The sequence below is a fragment of the Canis lupus genome, chromosome 2 (assembly GCF_003254725.2).
Source record: "Canis lupus dingo isolate Sandy chromosome 2, ASM325472v2, whole genome shotgun sequence".
NCBI lineage: Eukaryota > Metazoa > Chordata > Mammalia > Carnivora > Canidae > Canis > Canis lupus.
Genome location: NC_064244.1, coordinates 54002044 through 54026604, shown reverse-complemented (window position 1 = coordinate 54026604; position 24561 = coordinate 54002044). Strand labels below are relative to the sequence as shown.

The 24561-nt window shown below is 39.5% G+C and overlaps 1 protein-coding gene across 4 annotated transcripts in view; it reads right to left on the bottom strand.

Moving 5' to 3' along the window:
* Nucleotides 1-877: 877 nt before the first annotated feature.
* The window catches only part of PTCD2 (pentatricopeptide repeat domain 2), a 30994-nt gene continuing 7310 nt past the window's right edge, over nucleotides 878-24561 (bottom strand). For 3 of the 4 annotated variants that reach the window (XM_025446912.3, XM_025446913.3, XM_049103821.1), the window contains 7 exons: nucleotides 22201-22318; nucleotides 19274-19352; nucleotides 18751-18842; nucleotides 16186-16299; nucleotides 12939-13013; nucleotides 5735-5848; nucleotides 878-1839 (listed from right to left, as the gene is read on the bottom strand). In XM_025446912.3, coding sequence (XP_025302697.3) covers nucleotides 1615-1839; nucleotides 5735-5848; nucleotides 12939-13013; nucleotides 16186-16299; nucleotides 18751-18842; nucleotides 19274-19352; nucleotides 22201-22318 — 817 coding nt within the window. In that variant the 3' untranslated portion in view covers nucleotides 878-1614. Of the gene's footprint in view, nucleotides 1840-5734; nucleotides 5849-12938; nucleotides 13014-16185; nucleotides 16300-18750; nucleotides 18843-19273; nucleotides 19353-22200; nucleotides 22319-24561 lie in introns of those variants that run through there. The other variant, XM_025446915.3, reaches the window with a different exon arrangement.

The window sequence follows — 24561 nt, the reverse complement described above, 5'->3', positions numbered from 1 at the left end:
GGCCTATGAGGTGGGTGTAATTACTCCAGGTGACAAATGAGGAAAGTAAAGTGAGCCCGTGGCCACACTAAGTCGTGGGAGCCCTTACCCAGTATCCTGTCTCTGGAGGGACATACTGTGCTCTAAGTGGGAAGGGTACTGGGCTAGGGAATCTGGATTCTCACCTCGGCTCCACCTTCAGCTAGTTACACCAATTTGGACCAGTCATTTCCTTCACCTGAAATACGATGACGTCGATCAGGAGATGCAGAAGTTTCCTCCTACTCTAAAATTGCGGATGCTATGAATTATTGACTCCGAAAAAACAATCAAGTTAAAAGCAGACCTTAGTTTTTGAAACGGTGCTTAAGAGAGAGTGTACAGAACTCTAGGAAGAAGCTGGGGGGTCTGAACACCATGTGGGACTGTAGAAACAGAAGGCACAACTCGCCAGTGATGGGTTTCAAACTATCACATGACAGATCAGGATGGGGAAGTTTTATTTTTTTAAATAAATTTATTTTTTATTGGTGTTCAATTTGCCAACATATAGAATAACACCCAGTGCTCATCCCGTCAAGTGCCCACCTCAGTGCCCATCACCCAGTCACCCCCACCCACCTCCTCTTCCACCACCCCTAGTTTGTTTCCCAGAGTTAGGAGTCTCTCGTGTTCTGTCTCCCTTTCTGATATTTCCCACTCATTTTTTCTCCTTTCCCCTTTATTCCCTTTCACTATTTTTTATATTCAGGATGGGGAAGTTTTAACCTGCGGTCATGACACGTTTCTTTTTACAAAACAAAGCATCTCAAGAGAAAAAAGATCATTAATCCAAGGAACTGTAGAACCAAATATTTGTGATCCACATAGAGAACAAAGCAAAATAGAGAGCATGATGTGGTTTTTATTGGCATTTATTTTGAAAAGTACATGGCCTGCCCATGACCACAGCGGTGACCATTAAAATTTCAGTTTACTTATCAGTTCTGAGAGCTATATTCTGGGGTTGGTTTGTGCTGACGAGAGAACAAAACAGGACCTCAAGATATTTCCTCAGGAACCTTTTATTTCTCTCATTTTTGAGAAAATTAGACCCTACTGAACTTTAAATGACAATTTCAAGTCAGGATGCAGGGTCACAAGCATCTTATTTAGGGTCACAGATAAACGATGACAGAAGCAGTGAGAAGATCCTGGGCTACCGCCCAGTGTGGCATGATAGGTTTTAGATCTCCTGAATTCTGCAAGTGATTACTCCCCCTGAAAATTCTGGAGTTGACCACGTAGGGTGAATTCCTTCCCACGGGTGCTTATTGGGTTCTACTCTGGCACCAGGAGCTGGACTGGAGACCACAGCCATGTTCCTTCACAGATCTTCAGAAGCGGACACAGGGAAAAGAGTCCTTCCTGAGGGAGCGGAGCTCTCTGTGTGATTGTATTTAGATCTTCACAGCGGTACACCATTGATTTCTCCAGTCAGCATGCTGGTTCTCAATGAACTCCGAAATTTAAGGAGACCAAGTGTCTGTTAGTACACCATCCACTGGAGGACAATGCCTGATTTCTGAGGAAGCTATCAACTCACTAGAAGCAGGCCTATTCCAGCTCAGACCCGTGAGTGGGCTGAACCTAGGGTTACTCAGCCCACAGGGACTGGTTGAGTGGCTGGCAGGTCCGATGGCTGACTGTCCTCTTGTTTAACAGTATCATGTGGGATTTCCTGTCCCCCGGGGTGTGGCACAGCAGGGTATCCAAAGTGTAAGTGGTGATCTGGCCACTTATCTGCAGTTTCTCATAGATCTCATCAAATCTGGCTAGAAGGGCAGGCACATCCTTCACTTTTTCCCTCGCTTTGGCCAGCTGGGAAAAAGAAGAGCAGATCATTATATCTCTGCAAGTTCTCATCTTCCAAGAAGTAGATACACAAATGCATAGAAATGTATAGTGTATACCTAGAATGGTGCAAACCAGGGTGCTGGGGCACACGGAAGTATGAACAGATTCCACAAGGTATACCCAAGATTCAGAATTAGTACTTGAAAAACATTCCTAGTATCTCATAAAAAGGGTCTTTAAGTGGTACATAATATACAATGAAACACATCAGGAAAAAAGTCAAATAGCAACGGAAATAAGTTTGCCCAATTTAACAAGGAGAGCAGTAAGGGAGGGCCAAATTATGTAGAGGTTTGTAGCATATGGAAAGTTTTCTGGAACTCATTCTAGAAGCCATCAAACGGTCCAAATTAGGACATGATCTGACTTAGGTTTAAATGGCTTGTGTATAGAAATGGAGGGTGGAGACTACTCTGGAGGCCAATATCATAATCCCTATGAGAGAGGCTGACAGTCTAGACTGGAAAATGTATACACAAGATAGAGAAATAGATGTAGAACAAGTATATTTGGGATGTTCAACTGAAAGGATTTATTGTTGAAGAGGTCAAGGAAAGAGAAGAATCAAAGACATCTTCCCAATTTGGGCTTCAGCAACGTGGTGATGGGTGAGATCATTAAGGGAGATGGGGGAAGATAGGAGGAGCAGATCTGAAGGGGGAACAAATCAAGAGTTCTGTCTGGGGTATCGCTGAGATGCCTGTGAAAGGTCGTTGCTGGATATACACCAATGTGAGACACTGAGGAGAGATCTAGACCAAAGGTATAAACATCGGTCACAAGTCTAGGAATGTTGTTTACAAAAAGAGTGAGCTCTAAATTACAATGTAGAGCTACTTTTTGAACAAAATCAACATTTTACTTAGTTCAATCCTTATTAATGATCGCCACCCTGTGCCATGTGGGTGGCTCATTCGGTTAAGCGTTTGACTCTTGATTTTGGCCGATTATGATCTCAGGGTGGTGAGACTGAGCCCTGCATCAGGCTCCCTGCTCAGTGGGGAGTCTTGCTCTCTCTCTCTCTCTCTCTCTCTCTCTCTCTCTCTCCTCTCCCCCTTCCTTTGCTCCTCCCCACACTTGTGCCCTCTCTCTAAAATAAATCAATCTGGGCAGCCCCGGTGGCGCAGCGGTTTAGCGCCGCCTGCGGCCCAAGGTGTGATCCTGGAGACCCGGGATCAAGTCCCATGTCAGGCTTCCTGTGTGGAGCCTGCTTCTCCCTCTGCTTGTGCCTCTGCATCTCTCTCTCTCTCTCTGTGTGTGTGTCTCTCATGAACAAATAAATAAAATCTTAAAAAAAAAAAAGGCTAAATTCCAAAAAAAAAAAAGAAAAAGAAAAAAAAAGAAAAAAAAAAGAAACCAAAGGGAAAAAGAATGATACAACCTAAAATTTCTTGATGAAATTTACTTATATTTAAGGTCCCTAAGAAATCCTCTGGTCATTTTCTAAATATATCATAACGCTATTTGTTGCTGGCATACCTTCCCTTCAAAGAAGAGCTCTCCTCACTGAACTTTCAGGTAAGAAGTTTTAGCACTTTACGTTCTTAAAAAGAATAGCTTCTTTAGTCTCAGCCTCACTTGAAGGTGAAACGACTTAATGTGAAACCCATGGTTTCCAAAAGCAGCCAAGCAAATATACCAGGCTGGAGAGAACTTGGCTCTAAATTCATATACATCAATTCTCTCCTCTAACTACACAAAGATCCAATGGTGTCAGGAGAACCATTCTACAGTTTAAGCAGAAAAGATATTTTGCTCTATTGTTAGTTTAGTTTCGAAAAAGAAATCAATGAAGCAACAGCTAATGTTTGGAGTGGCTTTAGTCACAGTAATTAGGAAAATCAACAATTCTTTTCCAAATTCCTCTGGTGGTGTAACAGCGCCTTACCTCCACACGAGACCTCGTTAATAACTGTTGATACCAACACTGCACAGAGCATTTGTAAGATGCAAGCTTTACAGTGGAAGTCTCCACATGCAGCCTCACAAGCATATTTAGAGCTGGCGCAAAGGCTACCGGAGTCAGAGGACTCATTTATTTCTCAACAGCAGCTCCCTGCACAGCTTCACAAGAGCCAGGAAATACATGCAACTAGAGGGGGAGCTCTTTAAGCAAATCAGTCTTACAGACTCTGGGGGCAGGGGTCAGATAGAAAACTATTTTTCAGTGTGGAGTTTGGATGCTTTAGTCATATAATCGGGACAACATATTGATGAACCTGATCTAGGTAGAGTGATTAATATCAGTGCTATGGAGAAAACCAAAGTTGTGTCAATAATGGATGCAAATGCACACAACGGTGCATTTTAAAACCCGTTTACATCTCCAGTTCCCCTACTTTTGCAAACATACTCCCAAAGGGTTTGGGTGGATCACAATCTGCACAAAGCTAAGAATTTGAATAGAAAGAAGCTTTAAATTCATCATATCCCATTAGTTTCCTGACAAGCTCCCTTTGCTAGCAGGAAGAAGCCTCTGGGTGGAATTGTGAAAATGGGATACAGCTGGGAGTGGAACAGTGTGGTGGTGGGGGGTCGGGGCGGGGGGTGGGGAAGGGCCAGGCTGCACGCTGCCGCCAACCGTGCCATCTCGGATGCCAGCAGGGATCAGTACTATCAAAATGCAAGGGTGGGAGGGAGAACCAGTCAACAGGCCCCTTCTTAGTCAAAATGACAATACCACAGAAATCATTATTACAAACCGATCACTGTCAGTAATTTATGATTTCCTTACAGTGTTCTTCCCTTTAGTTATAGATGTATATATTATTAAATTTCAAATGACTTAAAATGACTGCTCTTTGTGTGCTTAATCCAGCAGTGTGAGACATGGGTTCATTTACTTCACTTTGCTTTCAATGTTTGGAAACTGCTTATCATTTTTATGTAACTTTGTTTTATACTTTTGCAAAAACATTTATATAGTTACATTAGCTGGTCTACACAGAACCTAAAACCACAGTTCTAATTATAGAAGTAAAGCTTCTATATCTGCCAGGTCTAGTACCTTCTCCTTTCTTCTTTCACAGGGTTCCCTCTTCTTTCACAGGTTCTTGCTACTTTGTTTTTTTCTAGTAAACCCTAACTAGTAAAAAAACAAACCCTAATGGCACTTTTATTAGGAGGTTACATTATCACAATCACTTGGGAAGAACTGACTTTACTGAGTTGAGTCTTCCTAGCCCAACACACAGTATAGCATGTCTTTTCATTTAAGTAGGGGAGATTATTTTTTTTTTATTTTTAAAATTTTTTTAAGATGAGTGCTACTGCAGCAGCTGTTTGCTGATGGGAACGATCCACAGGGAAGGGGATGTTAATGATGCTCAAAAGTGGGTAAGACATCTTCTGAACTGATGCCTTGCCGTGGGCCAGAGGATGGGCTCCAGGTCTCAACAGGGGAGCCTGCTCTGGCGAGGTGTGTATGGTGGCCATGGCTTTGGCAGGGAAGCTGAGTACACAGTGACAGGAGGAGGTTCTCCGTATGGCAGCAGTTCTCTCGATTGCTTCTATTTCCTCCACGAAACTGGCAGCAGGGGTGGGGGAGTGGGGAGAAGGCACTGGAGGCTTGAGAAAGGAAAAGGGGAGCTGGGATCCAGGAAAATAGTGTTTGTGTGTGGGGTGGTGGTGAGATTAATGTGAGAGGACAAAATCTTCCTAGAATTTCAGAGGCTATTTTCTGTTGTAAGAAAGAGATCTTTGCACCCAAACCTAGAAGTCTTATAAAAGGAAGAAGAGAGGGGATGCCATATTTGACACTCTTTAAGGGGGCACACTGGAGACTGAAGACAGTAGGACACATCTTAATGAGTGCCCTTTCACTTTTAAATGATTTATGCAGCAATCACATACTACTTACCACTTCTTCTGAGAACTCTGGTCTTTTCACAAATTTTGATAAATTTCCTTCTGTAGCATCCTTTAGTATCTGTATCAGGGCTTTCAACATATTTGCCTTGATATGAATCAAAATCTGAATACAAAGAAGAAACAAGCAAAAACAAGACTGAGCTGTGCTCAACAATGAGATATGTACCCTGCACAAGCCCACATTTATAGGCATCTACCTGCTTCATGCTATTTCCTAATTCATTCTCTTGCACAAGTTCAAAAATGCTTCAAATATATGTCTATCAGCCCAAACTTGTTTTCCAATAGCTAATCAAACACATCAACTTCAAAACCTACTTAAAGATACAAATGCAGAAAACTTTGGAGTCTGGCATGTTTGGGCTGGAATCCTGGCATGGGCAATTACCAGCTACAGGATGCTGGCCATCTATTTCATCTCTTTCAACTTCAGTATTTGTAAAATGAGGGAAATAGGTTTACATCTCATAGTTGAGTTACTGTGAACATTGAATAAAATGCCAGCATACAGCAGGTACTCAAACATTACTATCAGTTTCTTCCTATTTCTTCTAGATTCAGAGAAGACAATCACAAATCTTGTAAGATGGACTCTGGGACAAAAGATAGCTTTAGTAACTTATTTAAGTTAGGAAATTGTAGGCAAATCAGCTGCTTCAGGTATGAAGTGGAAGCTGGTTCAAGTCCTAATGAGGTACTCCTATTTACACCGGAGCCATTAAGGAACTGGGTACAGTACTTGGCTTTTAAAATGGTACCAATAACTACCTTCTATCAGACAGACAAAATTGACACAACAGAAAAAAAATACATCTCCCCCTATCATTACCAATGTTCACTAGTATAATTTGAAAAATACAGAAAAGGTTAAAGAAAGTAAGAATAACTCAGAATTCCCCTACTGTTATCCACTCTTTAATATATTTGGAGGGTAATACATGAAATCATATTTTTCCTCCAGATCTGATTCTTTTTTGTCAATTATGTAACGAATATTTTCTCATTAAATGATAGAATATCTCATTTTTAATGACGAATGCATAGCAATCCATCATAAACATACAATAACTCATTAATTTAAGCAATACTACTCCAATATATTGATAAATGTGCATATATTAAAAAAACTTGTTAATTCCTAAGACTAGATTCTCAAAAGTGAAATTACAAAGTCAAAGGATGTCAACATTTTAAAGGCTCTTGATCCTTTGGAAAAGCAGTTTTTCTGGAAGAGGTATTCTTTTTTTTTTTTTTTTTTTTTTTTTTAATAAATAGCAAGCCAGCTAAGTTCTTTCTATAGTCCATTTTATGACAATTTAAGTTTGTTGAGCAGTTGATCAGGATGAGTTGTTATATTTCGTCCCAGAAAACAGAATGAAATGATTCCAAGTAGATGAAATCCAAAGAAGGTGATGTAAGTTCCATGTTCAGCAGTGCTCAGCAAAGGCACAATCAGCACACCTTTCATTGGGAGCCAATCCTCCACAGGTTTTCTCACATTCAAACAGAAGCGCTGACTGCCTGTATTCCAGACTCTCTTTTCAAACAGCTGTATAACCAAAAGCCTGGAAAGACATACATAGTGCCACACCCAGAGAAAAGGACAGGCATGCTTACTGCCCATTTGAGAGGCTGGAGTTCTCCAAATTCAAGATTCCTCTCTTAAAGTATAACCTCCTATATGTATAAGAGGTATATAAACCTCCTGTCACCCTGTGGGAACTGGGTTCAAGAAACGGATGCAAATTGCTAATGTTATGACTACTACTATTGCTCTAATTGATAAATGCCCCTTCACCTCTCTGCGTGTGAACTCTACTAGTCTCCATAAAACTATGGAAGATTAACTTGTTAGCTTAAAAGTGGGATAAAATCTCTCTCAACAATAATTCTGACTCTTGTTAATAAAAACCAACTGATGGGGTTGGCAGCTGTCCTACTGAGGGTAAGGAGAAGTTGACCTTGTTACATGTTATGTCTCTAGTGCCTGGCACCTAGTAGACCCTCGACAATAATGACTGCGAAGGAGAGCTGAGGTGCCCCAGCAATTCACAGAGATAAACCTCCCAGAGCTCCATGCTAGAAACTATTGGTGATGTGCTCCTGGAAGATTTGAACATCTCTTCCTAAGTTTTCCCAATTTCTCTTCCTGCCTCCAGCAACTATCTCTGATTCAGAAGGGATTTCAAGAGTAAAGTTCAGTATCTTGAAATACACTGAAAAGGGCAATACAGATGAGGCAGTCACTGATAAAAAGCAAAGAAAAAAGGTAAAGCTAGCAGAGCTGGTCCCAAGCCGCAACCTCAGGGTATGGCTAAGGAAAACTAGATCAAGGTACACACAGCACACTGCTTTAATCTTACAGATTTCAAACAAAAGGCTAGGAAAATTAGCAAGGAATAGGGGGAATTTAGGTAGGAACAACTACTCAAACAACTACAGAAGGACAGTTCCTGCCCTTCTGATTCTCTGAAACCTCAAGAAATGTTCACAAATCATTGGATGCCTTTGACCATAAAAAGGAACAGAGGCCCTGAACATGCAGTAATTTGTATCTCATCTTTTTCTTTTCAAGTCGGCTACACTTGAAGGAGAGTATCATAGTGCAATAGAGACTGCTGGGTTTCTAAATAATATCTTCCCCTCCTTTTTTTGATTAATAGAACTCCCTAACTTTAAATGACTCTGTCCTGGACAGAAATCAGAGACTGTATTTCTCAGGTTTCTTTACTACTAGGTATGGTCACAGAATTATGTTCTGGCCAATAACATGTAAGTACAAGTGGCTAAGTGAGACATTTGGGAAAGGACCCACAAAGGGACCCAATTTCTTTGTCCTTCATTCTTCCTACTTTTTGAAAAAGATTTTATTTATTTATTCATTCATGAGAGACACAGAGAGAAGCACAGTCTCCATGCGGAACTCGATCCCAGGACACAGGGATCATGCCCTGAGCCAAAGGCAGATGTTCAACGGCTGAGCCACCCAGTCATCTCCATTCTTCCTATTTCTTGCTGGAAAAGATAATGGATGGAAAACATATGCTCAGGATGGTGGTGTGAAAATACAGAAAGAGGCTGGGTCCTTAATGTCACATCAGACCCAAAATGATCATCTTTGGTTTTCTACATGGAAGAAAAACAAAGCTTCTCATTTGTATAGATTCTTGTTTTTCTCAGGTCTACATTGTTCTTGATCAAAGTGTAACTCTTAACTTCTACATTCAGGCAAGATGCTACCACAAAGAGATTTATGAGAAACGAACCCTGTCTCCTGTCTACCCCATGCAGCCTAGGAGACTTCCTAGCATGGGTTCTAACTTTAGGTGACCTTAGGGACTGGAGAAAAGAGCATTAAAACATTTATCTGTATTAACAAATAATGATAAAATCAGCAAAACTAACCAACTGCCAATTCCCCTGCAAAGTAATTCAATTCCAAAATGGGTGTCCATTTGGAGACATGCCTTATTTCTAGAGACATGATTAGAATTCAAATAGCAACAGTGGAAAGCTACCCTATGTTGGTCCTGGCTACTTTCAAACATATTTAGAAGTGGAAATTAATCCTTTGATATTGATCAACATTGCTAAAGAATTCTTTTGAGATTGATGGGTTTAAATCCAGACAGTGGAGCCAACATGCATGTGCCTCAATGAGATCATCTGCTAATCAATTCAGTATGTAGCAAGTATTAGCTGGGAAAATGGAAAATCAGGCCCTCTGGGTCATATTGGCAGCAGGAGCAATTTTGACAAAAAGAAAATTAAGTTGAGGGGGGGAAATTAGGTGAGTTCAAATTCCAACTGGCAGCAGGAAAAAATTTTAGTATAAGACATTAATTTTTAAAGTAGATCAGAAAAAAAAAAACTTCATTTATTTCTGCTACTACTGACTGAACAGACTTTCTACTCAGCCTATTTGTCAGGGTTCCATTTTCTTAATAATTAACAAACAGCCCTTAAGGATTCCAAGTAGATGACTCAGCCTCAGGAAAGCTAGGGCCCATTAAATCAGTTTTTAAAAACCTGCTCTAATAACAGATCTGCATCTGAAAGATTAAACCTGAGAATGGCAACTGTCTCTTTTTCAATATTCCTAAGGAAGCCAAAACAGGTTTACATTGAAATATGACAAACTTAGATTGGACATTTGGAAGAAGTTCCTAAGTGAGCATTTTTAAACCATAAAATGGTCTTTAAGTTTCTGAACAACATATTCTCCCGTGACCCAATCCATGGAGGGGATGACTCATATACAAGATCCGTTCAAGGTTCCTTACACAGTGTTTGCCTAAAACATGCACATTCCACCATGTTTAATCAGCTGCCTTTCCTTTCTAGCTCTCAGAGAAAGAGCTACTCCTGCTGCTCTGGCTCATGAGTGCACTTCCCACCATGCTCTGGACCTTTCCTCCACCAATGAACAGATAGCTTCACTCAGCAGCCTATGCTTCATTTCCATCAAAGCACTTTCTCATTTGAAAAAAAAAATACTACTAGAATTTTGTAACAACTGTGATAGCCAAGGATTGCAAGAGATGAAGCACCTAAACTCAAGGACATGGAGTACATGCACTACAGCAACTTGGCTCTCTGACATCTAATCCCATGTGCTTTCCATCATTCAGGAGGAGCAGCTAATCCCAATACTGGATTTAAAAAAAAAAAAGACAAAACCCTATCTCTGTAGGTCTCGAGTGGTGGGGAAACCCTTGGCTTTGTAGTTAAACATACTTGTTTGTGTTAAACTCTGACTCTGCTACATAAGTAGCTTTGAGAACTTGGGGGATTTATTTATCCTTTGAATCTCCATTTTCCACACGTATAATATGGCGAAATATTGTTCCTACAGTGCTGTACAAAATGAACCAATGAGTATTAACTACCTAGCCTGGTACCTCAGCTAAATTAAAATAAAACTCTGTTGATCTGTAGCTCTTCAATTTCTTACCACTAATCCTTATTGATTCCCTCAGCTCACTTCTAGGAAAAGTTGCCAATGATCCATATAACACTCCTCTCACCACATTCTCCTGTACCTCTCTCCTCCGTGATGCTATGAACCACCTGCAATGCCAGCAATTCTACTTCTGTCCCAATCACAAAATGAGTTCATCTGCAGGCCACTCTCTCAGAAGCGATGATAGACTTGGATACTCAGAGCTGTCCAAATCCAGTAGGAAGCAGAAAAGAAGGTACAATACATATGGTACCTGCTGGAAGACCAAGTTCCCTAATGTGTTTGGCTTACTGATATTGTTGGCTCCAACGACTTGAACTTCTGGACTCTGGACCTTTGCCACCTTGACCTCCTCGATTTGCTTACCCAAGTGAACTTTTCAGGCTGACCCATCTGCTCTGACCTGCAGTTTCTGCATGGGCACCCAGTCTAGAGATAGGGGCTGTCTGTAGCAGGCTCTAGTACGTAGGGCTAATAGCCCTCTTAGATTTCTATAAACTGCTGCTATTTCTTCCCTGTCTTTTTCTGATGACTCCTCTCCTCACCCCGATGTCTTATTAAACTCAATTCTTATTAAACCTCTAATTCTTTTTTTTGTGGCATTTGTCAGTTCCTATCTGATCCACTGCTGGTTCTATACAGATGAGCTCTTAACTGACAGCTCTGGCATTCATCACCCCTTTAGGCTCATGCCCTTTAAAACCTGCAAGATCTCTTTCTGGATACTTTTCTAGTAGTTAGTCTCTTCCCTTCTGAAAGCACCCTTTTTCCAAGTTCTCTATTATTATTGTGCTCATTTTTCTGGTTCCCTAGGCTCATCTTTCCCTCACATGAAAGGCCTTTGAAAAGTCAATATGAGGTCAAATATAAGATAATCTTATCTCAGACATCTTGGCAAACTTATTTTCCAAAGTTTACCATAAAGGCTCATTTAGTCCTCCTCTTGAAAGTCATGTGTGCACTGGTCTGGGGGTGACTTTTGAGGATAATCACTACAGAAGTAGTGGAAATCATGGAACCTTGAAGTTATTCCCAATTCTTATTCACTAGGTCCCAGGATTTGTTACATATAAATATTCCTCTTTATGTAGTACACTTCATTTTAAACAAATACAAGTGGTATTAGGAAGCATTCGCTGAACACTGATTACATGCCAGGTATTGTGTTAACTGCTTTACATGCATTATTCTTTGAATTTTCATAACGAAAGGACAGTAATATATTATTTCTCTTTTACATAAAAGGAAAATAGGGACCATAGAGGTTAAGTTGCCTAAGAACTCAAGGCTAGTAAGAAGTGGTTACAATGAAAAGGTTCTATTCTTTTAAACAGAACCTTCAGCAAAACTAATCTCCCAAAAAGAATGCCCTTTCCCTCTCATCCCTCCAATCGCATGGCCCATCCTCCTTCAGACACTACTCAGTAATTCTCCCCGCCCTGAGATAGGCCGTTTGTTCCCGCTGGCCAGCCCTTCACTCACCATGCTACAACAATACACTGGCTGTGAGCCCTTCTCCTAGTTCATACCATACTGCTGGTTAACACATTTCTGTTCTTTTGACAATGTTTTCCTCATCTTGACCCTTTGATGTTTTAGAACACTAAGTTCTTGAAAGTTAGCTTTCTTTTCAACACCCCATAACACAAGTGTACCCAGCAAAGCAAGGCCTCAGTAGGGGCTGGCTGAGTGGGGTACATGATGTCTCTAATGACCAGAGTCTCCTGTCTTTTTCATTGCTCCAGGAAGGCATGGATCTCACTGCTTACTGGGGCAGATGGGCCACGGCAGGCTGGCAACACAGAATGAAAATAGCTAACATTACTGAGTGCTTACCACATCAAGCACTATTTTGTGTAGCATAGGTATACTAACTCCCCATGTTAGGTATCAGGAGTTGGATGCAATTAGCATGCAGATTTTTCTCAAGTCTGAGTCAAGAGAAAATAGAGTCCATCTCCTTCCTATCTACAGCCGTCTAGACATAGTCATATGTTACACTTGCAGCATTTAGCTACATCTTCAATCTGAGCATATCTCATTTTCCACCTATTTCTAAGTGCTGGTACTGACTTCTGTTACAGGGCCTATTCTGTAACTCAGAGCTCAATAAATCACTGAAGTGAACGAATCAAGATCTTAAGAGATCAAAATTCATCATACACAGTTAAAAAAATCTAGACATCATTTTACCACCTTTCAAGCCTTAAACAATAGAGAAGTCACTTACCTTTAAATTAGCACAAAGTACACTTTCTGGCTTCATGATTTGAGAAAAAATGGACGTAGCTTTTGCCACTTGGTTCTAGAAAAAAGAAAAGTAAGTTATATTCCAAATCACATGAACATTTCTCTGCTATCCTAAAGACTTGTTTAAAGATAGTAGGATATTCCTGTTCATGGTGTGCCAGGGGTTTTAAAGTCTACAAAGAAAAAGGTTTTTTTGGTAATCAAAAAAGAACTTTCTATAAAATATTTCCTACAGTTGCATATTACTGAATTTTAAAAATAGCTTCCAAAACATTTTATTTTTATTGAAGTAGAGCTGACACACAATGTTACATTAGTTTCAGGCATACAGCACAGTGATTCAACAACTCTATACATTATGCCGTGCTCACAAGTGTAGCTGCCATCTGTCACCATACAATGCTATTACAATGCCATCAACTGTATTTCCCAATGCTGTGCCTTTCATCCTGCGACCTATGCATTCCAAACTGGAAGATTACTGAATGCTTTAATGACATGCCTGAGTTCCAGTTTTTAAGGTGGAGGCACAAAGTTGGCATTTCTCCTTACCCCACTGGAAGACTTTAAAAGAAAGAAAAAAGAAAACAAGACTGAGAAGCAGAAATGCAAACTCCATCTCTTGACAGTATTGGAAGAGAGCAGGAAGTTCAAACCACAGAAGAGATGCAAGCACTGCCAACAACATGGGAGATGGGCCATGGGGGTAAGGTCTGCACAAAGCAGTGTGCTAAAAACATTGCTGCTGATCTCAGCAAGAGCCTACCTACCAAGTAGTTCTCAAAGGCGAGGGGTACACCCTGAAGTACAAAATCTGAATTCCTGTTTTATAGTGATGGTAGTGGAATTCAGGACTAGTAATGAGAAGTCCTTTGGATCCTTCTTGTGGCAAAGGTGAGGCTAACCAAGAATTTAAACAGATAAGCTGTATCTGTAGGAAACAGTCCATCGCTACAGTAGTGGCAGAGAATAAGGTTTTTCATTGAAAACTACCACTGTCCTATTCCGTTAGCCACGGAGAAAGAAAGCCTATCTTATTTTATAGACAAAATGCATACATAAAAAAGTTCCTACTAGTCTACAGCATGACAACGTGGTTCTGGTCTCTGACGTGAATCTCTTGCAAGCAGCTGGTCTAAGAAACTTGTTTTCAATGACCAGTATTTAAAAATGCACCAGCACACATCTATAAAAAGATACTAGAAGGAAAAAAAAAAAAGTGAGAAAAGGGATATAAAAATCAGAAAAAAAACAAGATCAGAAAATAACTGGCAGTTGAAGAAATCTCAATAGAGAAATGTCCATAGATACAGAGGACAGTAATGAGAAAAACAAACAAGATCAAGTAACTCAGAAGTATGAAAAAAAATAATTAGGCAGGCCTCAGATTTCTCCACAGCGATACTCTACACTAGAAGACAGAAGAGCAATGGATAAAGAAACCCCAAGAAAAACTATATTATCTCAAAATTTTATGTCTGGTCAAAATGTAGTTCAAGCCAAAAAAAAAAAAAAAAAAAAAAAAAACAGACAAATAATTTTAAATACCAAGAACTTGGGGAATGCTCTTCCTCTGAAGAAGGAAGACACTTTACCAGAAAACACATTTCAATCAACCAAGAGATGACTGGAAAACCAATAGCAAATGAATATCTTTAAATATTTGAATATATTTAAATACATGTAAGAATATATATTTAAATATATATATGACTAAAACGAATGCAGGGAATATGGTTACAGAATAAAGCACATGTGTTGTATTCTCAGATAATGAAGACAAGGGGAGAATATAAGAGAAAGTATGCCTAATGCCTTGTCTTCATTATACAGGGTCAGAAAAATAGCATTTAAAGCTGACAAATCAAGCATACTTAAGAGAAAAATGAATACCATGAGAGGTAATGTATCAACCAGAATTGGGTGGTGGAGAAGAAGGAAAACGAGAAAAAAGAAAATATACTAATTTCAGCATTACTAAGAATAAATACTGTGAAAATGACAATGCTATCCAGGGCAATTTACATGTTCAGTGCAATCCCTATCAAAATACCATGAGCTTTCTTCACAGAGTTAGAACAAATCATCTTTAAGATTTGTGTGGAATCAGAAAAGACCCCGAATAGCCAGGGGAATGTTGAAAAAGAAAACCAGAGCAGGGAGCATCACAATGCCAGATTTCAAGTTGTGCTACAAAGCTGTGATCATCAAGACAGTGTGGTACTGGCTCAAAAAATGGAACAGAATAGAGAACCCAGAAATGGGACCTCAACTCTATGGTCAACTGATATTCGACAAAGCAGGAAATACTATCCACTGGAAAAAGGACAGTCTCTTCAATAAATAGTGCTGGGGAAACTGGACAACCACATGCAGAAGAATGAAACTAGACCATTCTCTTATACCAGATACAAAGATAAACTCAAAATGGATGAAAGATCTAAATGTGAGAGAATAGATCACCCTGATATTTTCATTTCTAATTCAAGAAAAACAAGATTCTCCAGCCATACTTTACCAGCTGGATAAATAAACTGGTTATTTCTGCTGCCCTAAAATCTCCTCTTACCACATATGAAACGTTTAACGTATTTCACATTTTCCTAAGCCTTCAAACGGGACTCTCTTGGGAAGGGCTCTTCAAAGGGGGCATTCCAGGGTTCCAGCTCCAACTGTCCTTTACTGCTTGTGACAGCAGGCAGGTCCTCTCTTCTCTCTGACCCCCAGCTGCCTTCATTTATTTTAAGAGATCACTGAAACCTCTTCCAAGTAAGAGAATTGGGGTTTCACTAAGAAATAGAAGATGACTCCACTTAATGAGCTGATCCAGGATTCCTCATTCATTTCATGTAAATTTCGCTTTGAAGAGTATTAAGTTCAACTGTTCTGAAAACACTACATAGTAACCCAATCATTTGAAATTTTCACTTGAATTGCTTGAGAAATTTCTCTGAGTAAAGCTTCCCTCACTGAGTCTCCACAGATCTTGACCAGCTCCCTTCTAAGTAACAATGCATGTTAGGTCCTCAACTGTAAACAAAAACATCCTTTGGAGACACCGGTATAGATGTAGGTTGCTGTGGCACCAAAGGCACTGGTCTCTTTATGGGAACTTTTTCTTTGGGATACAGTTAGAAGGAAAAAATAAATAAAAAGAACAAATCAAACAAAGAAAGCAGTTAAGTCTTCCCACTCTCAGTTCACCAAAGTGCACCCCAAAGCCTTACCTGATTGAGAGCTAATGCCACAGCAAAGCAAGATGCTCTCCTGGAGAGGACTTCTCCTTTGATCAGGGCCTCTTCTCTTAACGTAGTACAGATTTTCAAAGATTCAGGGCTATTCTGGCAGGAGACAGGTTTGCTCAGTAAATGTCATGCATCTTTAAGTTCAATAAAATGTTTAATAGTGCTCAGTATTTCAGACTTCCTTTTGTAAGAATTTCCCAGAGTCTATCTCAAGCCACTTAACAGATTAAGCGCCATACAGAGACTGCATGCAAACAGAGCTAATTACCTACACATTAGCAGTTCAAATCTACATTAACTTCATTGGTAAAGCTCTTTGTCAATTTTCTGAATTGGGGCCTTTTTACCACCAAGCGTACAGGTCTCTTCGTATCCAGGCAGACTGGTTGCTAGACCAAGTACCGTAATATAAAAATGTAAAAACTCAGTCCGTTACTCTATTAAATAATAGAGTAAAGCTCAGCACCACTAAAAAGATAGGATTTCTGATCTGAAAATATCCACAAAAGTACTTGAAAACACAGACACATACAGGAATGTAAATCAGGAAGGAATCCCATGAAAATAGAGATCTTGAAAAAAATGCAAGAACATGAATGACACACAAGCCAGCAGACAGCAATGGTAAAAAGGAATCTTCTTCCGTTATACATGCTACAGGTAATTAGCTTTATGAGAACAGCATTATCTTTCCATCTATGTCTATTCATCATGACATGATTTACAACTCAAAACCTAAAGTAAAACCTGAATTTGATGAGCAAAGACAGTTCCCAGAATTGACCTGCAATGTCTACTGGCTGACTAGTTCTATTTTTCAACGCTTGTCCCCACTGAGTGAAACAAGTTATTTTTAGACACAATATAGGGGAGAAACGTCATCTGGCCTTCCCAAATATCAGAATTAAATTCTCTCTGCTTAATTATGCACTCAGGGAGGCATCTCTACGAAGGTCAGAAAGCTCACTATTGCAGCGCTGAATAAGCTGATGCTCTAGTGTTGCATATTTGGTTGGCTCTTTGTTTCACAGAGTAAGAAAATGGTTATGACTGGAAAGGATGACATAGGGGCGCCTGGATGGCTCAGTCAGTTAAGGTCCGACTTTTCGTTTTGGCTCAGGTCACAACCAGAGGGTTGTGAGATTGAGCCCTGCATCTGGCTTCACTGAGAGTGGAATCTGCTTGTCCTGGTCCTGTTCGCCCCTCCTGCCCCTCCCTGCTCATGCATTCTCTCTCTCAAATAAATAAGTAAAATCTTTAAAAAATAAAAAGGATCACCTAATAATCTAGCAATGAGCAAACTAAGACCCTCAGGCCAAGCCTAGCCTATGGCTAAATATGGTTTTCATACTTTTAAAGGTTTGTAAAAACAAAAACAAATTACTCTATGTGACAGAGACCATACGTGGTAGAGACCATACGCAGCCTCTAAAGCCTAAAAGCATTTACTATCTGGCCTTTTAACAGTAAAAACTTGAGGCTCTTGAATTCAACCCTTTCATTTCACAAATAAATGAAGTGACCACTTTGAAGCCAGTTAATGCTAAAGTTGAGATTGAGACTAGACTCCAAGTTTCTCAATTTCCAGGATGGTTTTCTTTACACTATAACCCTACTCTCTCTCTTGTTTTGGAAAATTGATATTGCTACACTTTTAGGGATGAGTTTCAACGGCCCATGTTCTTCACCTTGCCTAGTGTTCCTTCATTTTTGCCATAAGGTTCTGTTAAGTTTCCAAAGTTTAAATGACATGAATGTTTACAGTAATGCATAGAACCTTGGTCGCTGCACTCTATCAGTAATTATTTATTCACTGAGTCATTCAATCAGTAAGGCAGAAATAGTTTCTAAGTACAAAAAACAATCCTGATACAGTAATAACATATCAGCTTGTAAGTCATGTTTTCTGTCATCCAAGAGTTCATTTTAATATCACATACATTTATTAAAGATCTATTGTTTGCCAGGGACTCTTAGGTCTGGCATACAAAAATGCCTCCAGCTTAGCCTCTAAGTGGAGAGGATGAAATATCCATCTACCTAAAATTGCATCAAGCAGTGATGTCACATAGGTGATACAAACAGAGCACAATTAAACAATTTTGGGCAATAAACATTACTTCCAACTTTGAACCACAGAAAATGTACAGATAATAAAGAAGCCCTTGAGTTCACCAATAAAGGGTGGTCAGATTTCCATGGGAGAGAACTACAAAGACTGGTCTAGTGGAGTCCAGCCTGAGCCTGATAACAAGAGGACCAGCTCTACAACAGAGCTTGAACCCAGCATACTGTTTCTTGTTCTCCCTATCTACATAATTGCCAGAGAAGGGTGAAAGATGATAAAATTGCTTTTCCCATGGTAAAACTGTGTATATGGCTAACTTTGAGTTTTCTAAAAAACACACATTTAAAATTGAAATATCTGTACCAGCTGGAAAAAAGACTTCAGAGGAACTAAAATTTTCTTTGTAGAGAAAAAAATAAATAAATTCTCTCTCAAACACTACCCACAGTGCTCTAAAAGTTAAGGAAAGACAGTCTTACCAGTTTGTAGCAAATAGCAAAAGCAAGGACATAGGTATCTTTGTTGAACTTCACATCTTGGTTTTTCATCTCTATCAGTACTTCCAATGCACCTACCAAAAGTGACAAGTGGGTGGGCAATGTTAAATGCATCTCAATGAGTTCAGAATCCTTGGCTATTGATCCCCAGAGTTCTAATCTATTCAGCACCATCTGATGAAAAGTGTGTTCCAGAAGCACAATAAAAACTGTCAATGTCATTTAGCAATTAACTAAATTAAAAAAACCCATCAACTCATACAGCAAGAACAAGTATTTTAAAATCTATTATATTTTCAAGGCAAGTAAAATTAAGGTGTTTAGGATAAGGCATGACATGACATGCAATAAGATTGTTTTCAGACTTAACAGAATGAAGTCTCTGTAATTCAGCCATTCATCAGGAATATAAGCATCATTTTTATTGGTCCATTGTTTTTCCTAACTGCTATACCCATACCAGCAATGACAAAATTTTTCAGCAAACATAAATTCCAATACTTACTTGAATATCTGCCTTTGATAAACAACATATCCATCAAAATATTGAATGATGTGGAGTCAGAGAAGAAACCCCGTAAATGCTGAGGGAAAACACACACACACACACACCAATAGCAGTTTGGTTAAAAGTTTTAACTATTAAGTAAGTACTTATTCCTATTCTCCCATCTTCTCTTTACAGGGCTTGTTATTGTGTATACTTTATCCATTTGGTCCCCTGAGTTCTCTAATAAATCTCTAAAACACCAGGATTTATTTTTCAAAAAATAAGCCCACTCTTTTGGCTGTCATGCCTCTGGCAACGAGCACACCAAACACGAGACAAGAGGTATGGCAAGAGTTCTCTGAGTTTCAGGAATACACTGAAGAACACGTTCATTAAACGTGGCTCTTGGGGCGCCTGGGTGGCTCAGGAGTTGAGCATTTGCCTTCGGCTCAGGGCGTGATCCCAGGGTCCTGGGATCAAGTCTTGCATCAGGCTCCCTGCAGGGAGCCTGCTTCTCCCTCTGCCTGTGTCTCTGTCTCTCTCTCTCATGAATAAATAAAATCTTAAAAAATACCCCCCCAAAAACCAAACAAACAAACAAACAAAAAAAAACCATGGCTCTCCTGTGCTTAGGAGAAAAGAAACAAACCAACTAACCCTAATAGGAGTGGTCCTGGAATGTGGGAGGCAGCACATTAATATGAAATGGCAGATATAAGTATGCTGAAGACCAAGTAAGAGTCTTACACAACTATAATCCGCTTTTTGCAAATGAATAGTTATTCACTTTTTGAAATAATTCACCAAAAGTAGTTTTTTTTTTCTTTCAACATTTTTAATATGATAATGCAATAGCCTAATGGCTATTGGAATATGCCTTGTGCAAGTTTGCTCTTATTTTGAGAACCTACTATACAGACCTGTGTTAAGAGGTGAAAATAAAGGAATGATGAACAAGATACATAACCCTGCCTAACTCTAGTGGGGCTTATAATCTAGTGGAGCTTAAATTCTGGCATGGGAGACAATGTACAAGTGAGTAAAACCTGTGCAAAAAGTAAAAATGTAATTTCAAGTTATTACTAAGGGCTATGAAGAGCAACAAAGCAGGAAAAAGGGATGGAGATGATGATAGAAGGCTGTCAAGGTCGTCAGAGAAGGCCTTCTAAGAAAAGACCTCAATAAAGTAAATGAGAGCCCCGATGATGAGGATATAGACCATGCTGGTCTGAAACCACAGGTATGGCATGTCTCAAAAAGAATAAGAAGGCCCGGAGTGGAGTGAGCAAGGGGAATGGCAGGCAATGAGATACCACACGGGGCCTCTAAGTCTGAGTTCTACTCTAAGTGTGATGGGAAGACCCCACAGGAGCCCTGTCCACTGTGTACACCATCTATGTGGTTCTACGTTTTCAAGTAGCTTCATTAAAAAATGTAAAAAATATTTGCAATCAGTTTTAATAATGTTCCTTAACCCACTAAATCCAAAATATAATTTCAATATGTAGTCAAAAAAGAAATTTAACAAAGTACTTTATCTTTTCTTTTTTATACTATGCATTTGAAACCTATCCTGTATTTTACCCTTACAGCACATGTAGTTTGAACCACCCACAGTCCAGGGGCTCGATCGACGACACATGCAGCCAGTGGCTACCATACTGGCAGCACTACAGGGTTCTGGGTAGAGGACACATTAAACTAAGAGCGGAAACAGGATTAGGCTTTAGGTCACTGGACTCAAATCTGGCTTATTTTGCTGCTCTAGGAAACTTGGTTGTATAGGAGTATTTCATACATGAGTCTAAAGTTAAAAAAAACAAAAAAACAAAGTAAAGTTGCATTTTCTTTCTTTTTATCATTATACTCATGGCTATCATTACAGTAAAATTTTCATTTTCCTTTAATTGCAACACATGATTACTGAATAGTCAAACAATACAAAAATGTAGAGAGTAAAAAGTGAGAATTTCTGGTACTTCTACCTCCTACAGATAAGCAAGCAGTAGGGATTTCATTAGATTCCTGCAGATTTTTAATATAGCAAAATATGTCTATTTCTTCTTTTATGAAAAAAACAGGCTCAAACCAATCCACACTGTTGTGTCATCTTTCTAAAAAATGAGGGTCCTTAAAAGAGGCGCAAGCCAAGAGCTAATAGTTCCAACAGGGACAGAATAGTTTATACAAAGAGTACAAGACAGACCACTTAGGAGGATTCCAAAAATTACAAAAGTATCCCAGGTGGCCAGCCCTGGCTCCAAAATGAGGGTTTCTGACCATGCAGGAGTTTATCATGTCTTTAAGCCCCAGCTTCCTCATCCGTAAAATGGGTAGAGTATCAGGATCTACCTCAGCAGGGTCGGTGGGAAACTAAACAGGCATAGTGAGTGCTGCAGCACAGTGCTGAGGACACAGTAAGTATTCGATCAATAAATAATTACAAAAATAATTATTGTTATTTTTTGCTTCAGGAAAAGAATCAGAAGGTGCCATAGTATTCTGAAAAGCACTTGATGATGTGGCCATCAACCAGAAGTAAAAACTACAACACAGGAGAAGCACAGGTAAAGGTTAGGAAAGGCAATCTTAAAATGGCAACCAGCCTTAAAGTACTGCCCGCTAATTGCTTCTCAGAGAGGAGGTCAGTAGCAGGTCACACCCAAAGCAGGCAGAAATCTTGTAACTTGTACATACAGCTCTTCTACACCCATCCTACACGTCTATATAAAAAGATCTAGGCCTTTTTCATAGCATGGACTCCAAGGAAACCTTAAAATGCAGATAAGTGCTGATTCCTTCAGCCCAGCAGCCTTGCTCTGAAAATCAAACCCAGGAATAATGTGGGGTAAGAGGGAAGTCTTCGTTAATATCACTAAAAACATCCAATGCTCAGCACAAGGAAATCACATTGTCAGAGAAAGCAATCAGGAGACAATAACCTGGTCTTTGATGAGTTCCAGTGCAGATTCCTCAAGATCCAACTCATAGCACAACCTCATGAAAAGTGGTCCAAATTTATAGTCTCCGAAAGTGACATTTCTGTTCTCTGCATGGTACCTGGTAAGCAAAATGATTCAATGAGCCAAATGGTAGGATACAGAAAAAAGGAAAGATAGATTGTGGCGTATACTATGGTATGTGTTGTGGACACAATAAAGCATGAGGTACTCTCAGTCTGGAGGGAGAAAAGTACAGAAATGAGGATAATTAGAGGAACTCTGGAGTGCAGAAGTGTACCAGGCCTTTAAATAAACAGTGTCAGAGGCTCATATAATCATGTTAAATAAACGAATGGAAAAATGCACATTTAGTCATCTTCTCAATTTATTAACAACTTGTTAGGACTATTAGCATACGTCAGGGAGTAACAGGGACCTTTCATCAGCAAGCCCACAACAGTGGCACTCTTTGTATGGACCCCATCTAGAGAGGAACAAATGGAAGCAGTGAAGTGATGCTATGCTGTCTCCTCAAATCTGACTTCTCCAACAGGATAGCAGACAACCTACAGATGGACTTTACAATTTAGACCCATTTCTTTTTCTCTGCTCAGGCAAAAGTTTATGTGAGCTACCATCACCTAGCTAAACAAATTAAACACTGTTCTGAAATTCAGTTTTAGGAAAAGGTTAATGTCAAAGACAGTGACATCTTGTTTGTGGCTTGAGATTTCTATAAATAGTCCACCAGTGAGAACCTCAGAAATGAAAATTGCTAGCATAAATTTACTTTCAATAACCAACTCTTCCTGTTTTAGACACCAAGAAGACAATCTGGTTACAAAATAATTATCTCATGATGACATGTAAACCAGATTTTAGTTAAGATTCATTATATGAGTAAATCATACAAACCACGGAAAGAAGCAGACTTTAAAAACAGAATATTTTTTATCCTTCTGCTGAAATCAGAGAGGAAAGTTTCAGTAACATTACGGATAGTGTGTCCTAAACATACATACTGCCAGATAGAATGAGGATATGTACTTTTAATTTTTTTTTTTTTGAGATTTATTTGGGGGAGAGAGATGGGGAGAGAGAGAGAGGGGGAGAGAGAGAGAGGGGGAGAGAGAGAGAGGGGGAGAGGGGGGGAGGGGGGGAGAGAGAGAGAGGGGGAGAGAGGGAGCACATGAGTGACAGAGAAAGCACAACCAGGGGCAGGCAGAGGAGCAAAGTAAGAGGGAGAGGCAGACTCCTCACTGAGCAGGGAGCCTGATGCAGGACTCCATCCCAGGACCCTGAGATCATGACCTAAGTTGAAGGCAGACACCTAGCCCACTGAGCCACCCAGGTGCCCCAAGGATATGTGCTTTTAAAGATACATTTTATAATTAAATCATATAAGTAACAAAATATACTCATTGCTCCATTACAAGTTATGAATTAAATATCAAAACTTCAGTTGTACACCGTCAATACACATGATTTTTAGTTCTCAATTATACCTCAATAATACTGAGGAGGGAAAGAATTAAGTTATTAAAAAGCAATTTGGTATAGTGATAATGGATTTTTAGACTGATTCCAAACTGACAGTTCAAGTCATAGCTTTTTTGCTTACTATCTGCATAAGGATGAGCAAATTAATTAACTACTCTATGCCTCAATTTATTCTTCTGTAAATGAAGATAAAAGTTCAAAGGATTTTTGTAAGGATTAAATGAGATGACCATGCCTAGCACATAGAAAACCTTCCATATCTGTTAGCTCTTAAGAAATGTAGTATGCCATGGTAAACACCTTTAAAATCAATATATTCCAACATGGTGTCATGAAAAATTTGCACCAGATTAAAAACAAACCAATACAAAAATAACAGTTTTCCCAATTTAGAGGACATTTATACTAATAAAAAATGCTGGAAATTCACAGAGATAATATATTACCTCTTCTTGACAAGAAATGTTGCAATTAGAGAATCTAAAAATCTCCTATATGCCATACAACAGCATGTGGGCAAGATTATTGATAGATTAAGTTGCTCCTTATTTTTGGCTTAATGAAGAGCTTATGTTCTTGCTCATTACTGTTCTTCCCCAGCAGTGGGGTGCCTGTCTCAGCCAGAGAGAGAACAGGTTGGTTAGGCCATGGAACTGTCCATCTTCACACTTTTCCAGCTGTCCAGAAGTAAAGGGAAGAGAGCAACTGGGCAGAGTTATCAGCATCAAATTAGCTTTGTATAGTAAAAACAGACTCACAGTAAAACAGGCCAGAGGGCCTCAAATGATTTAACTTTGTGAAATTGAAATAGAATTAGGATTCCTAATACCCTGTGGCTGTAAATTAGCATTACCGTCCTGG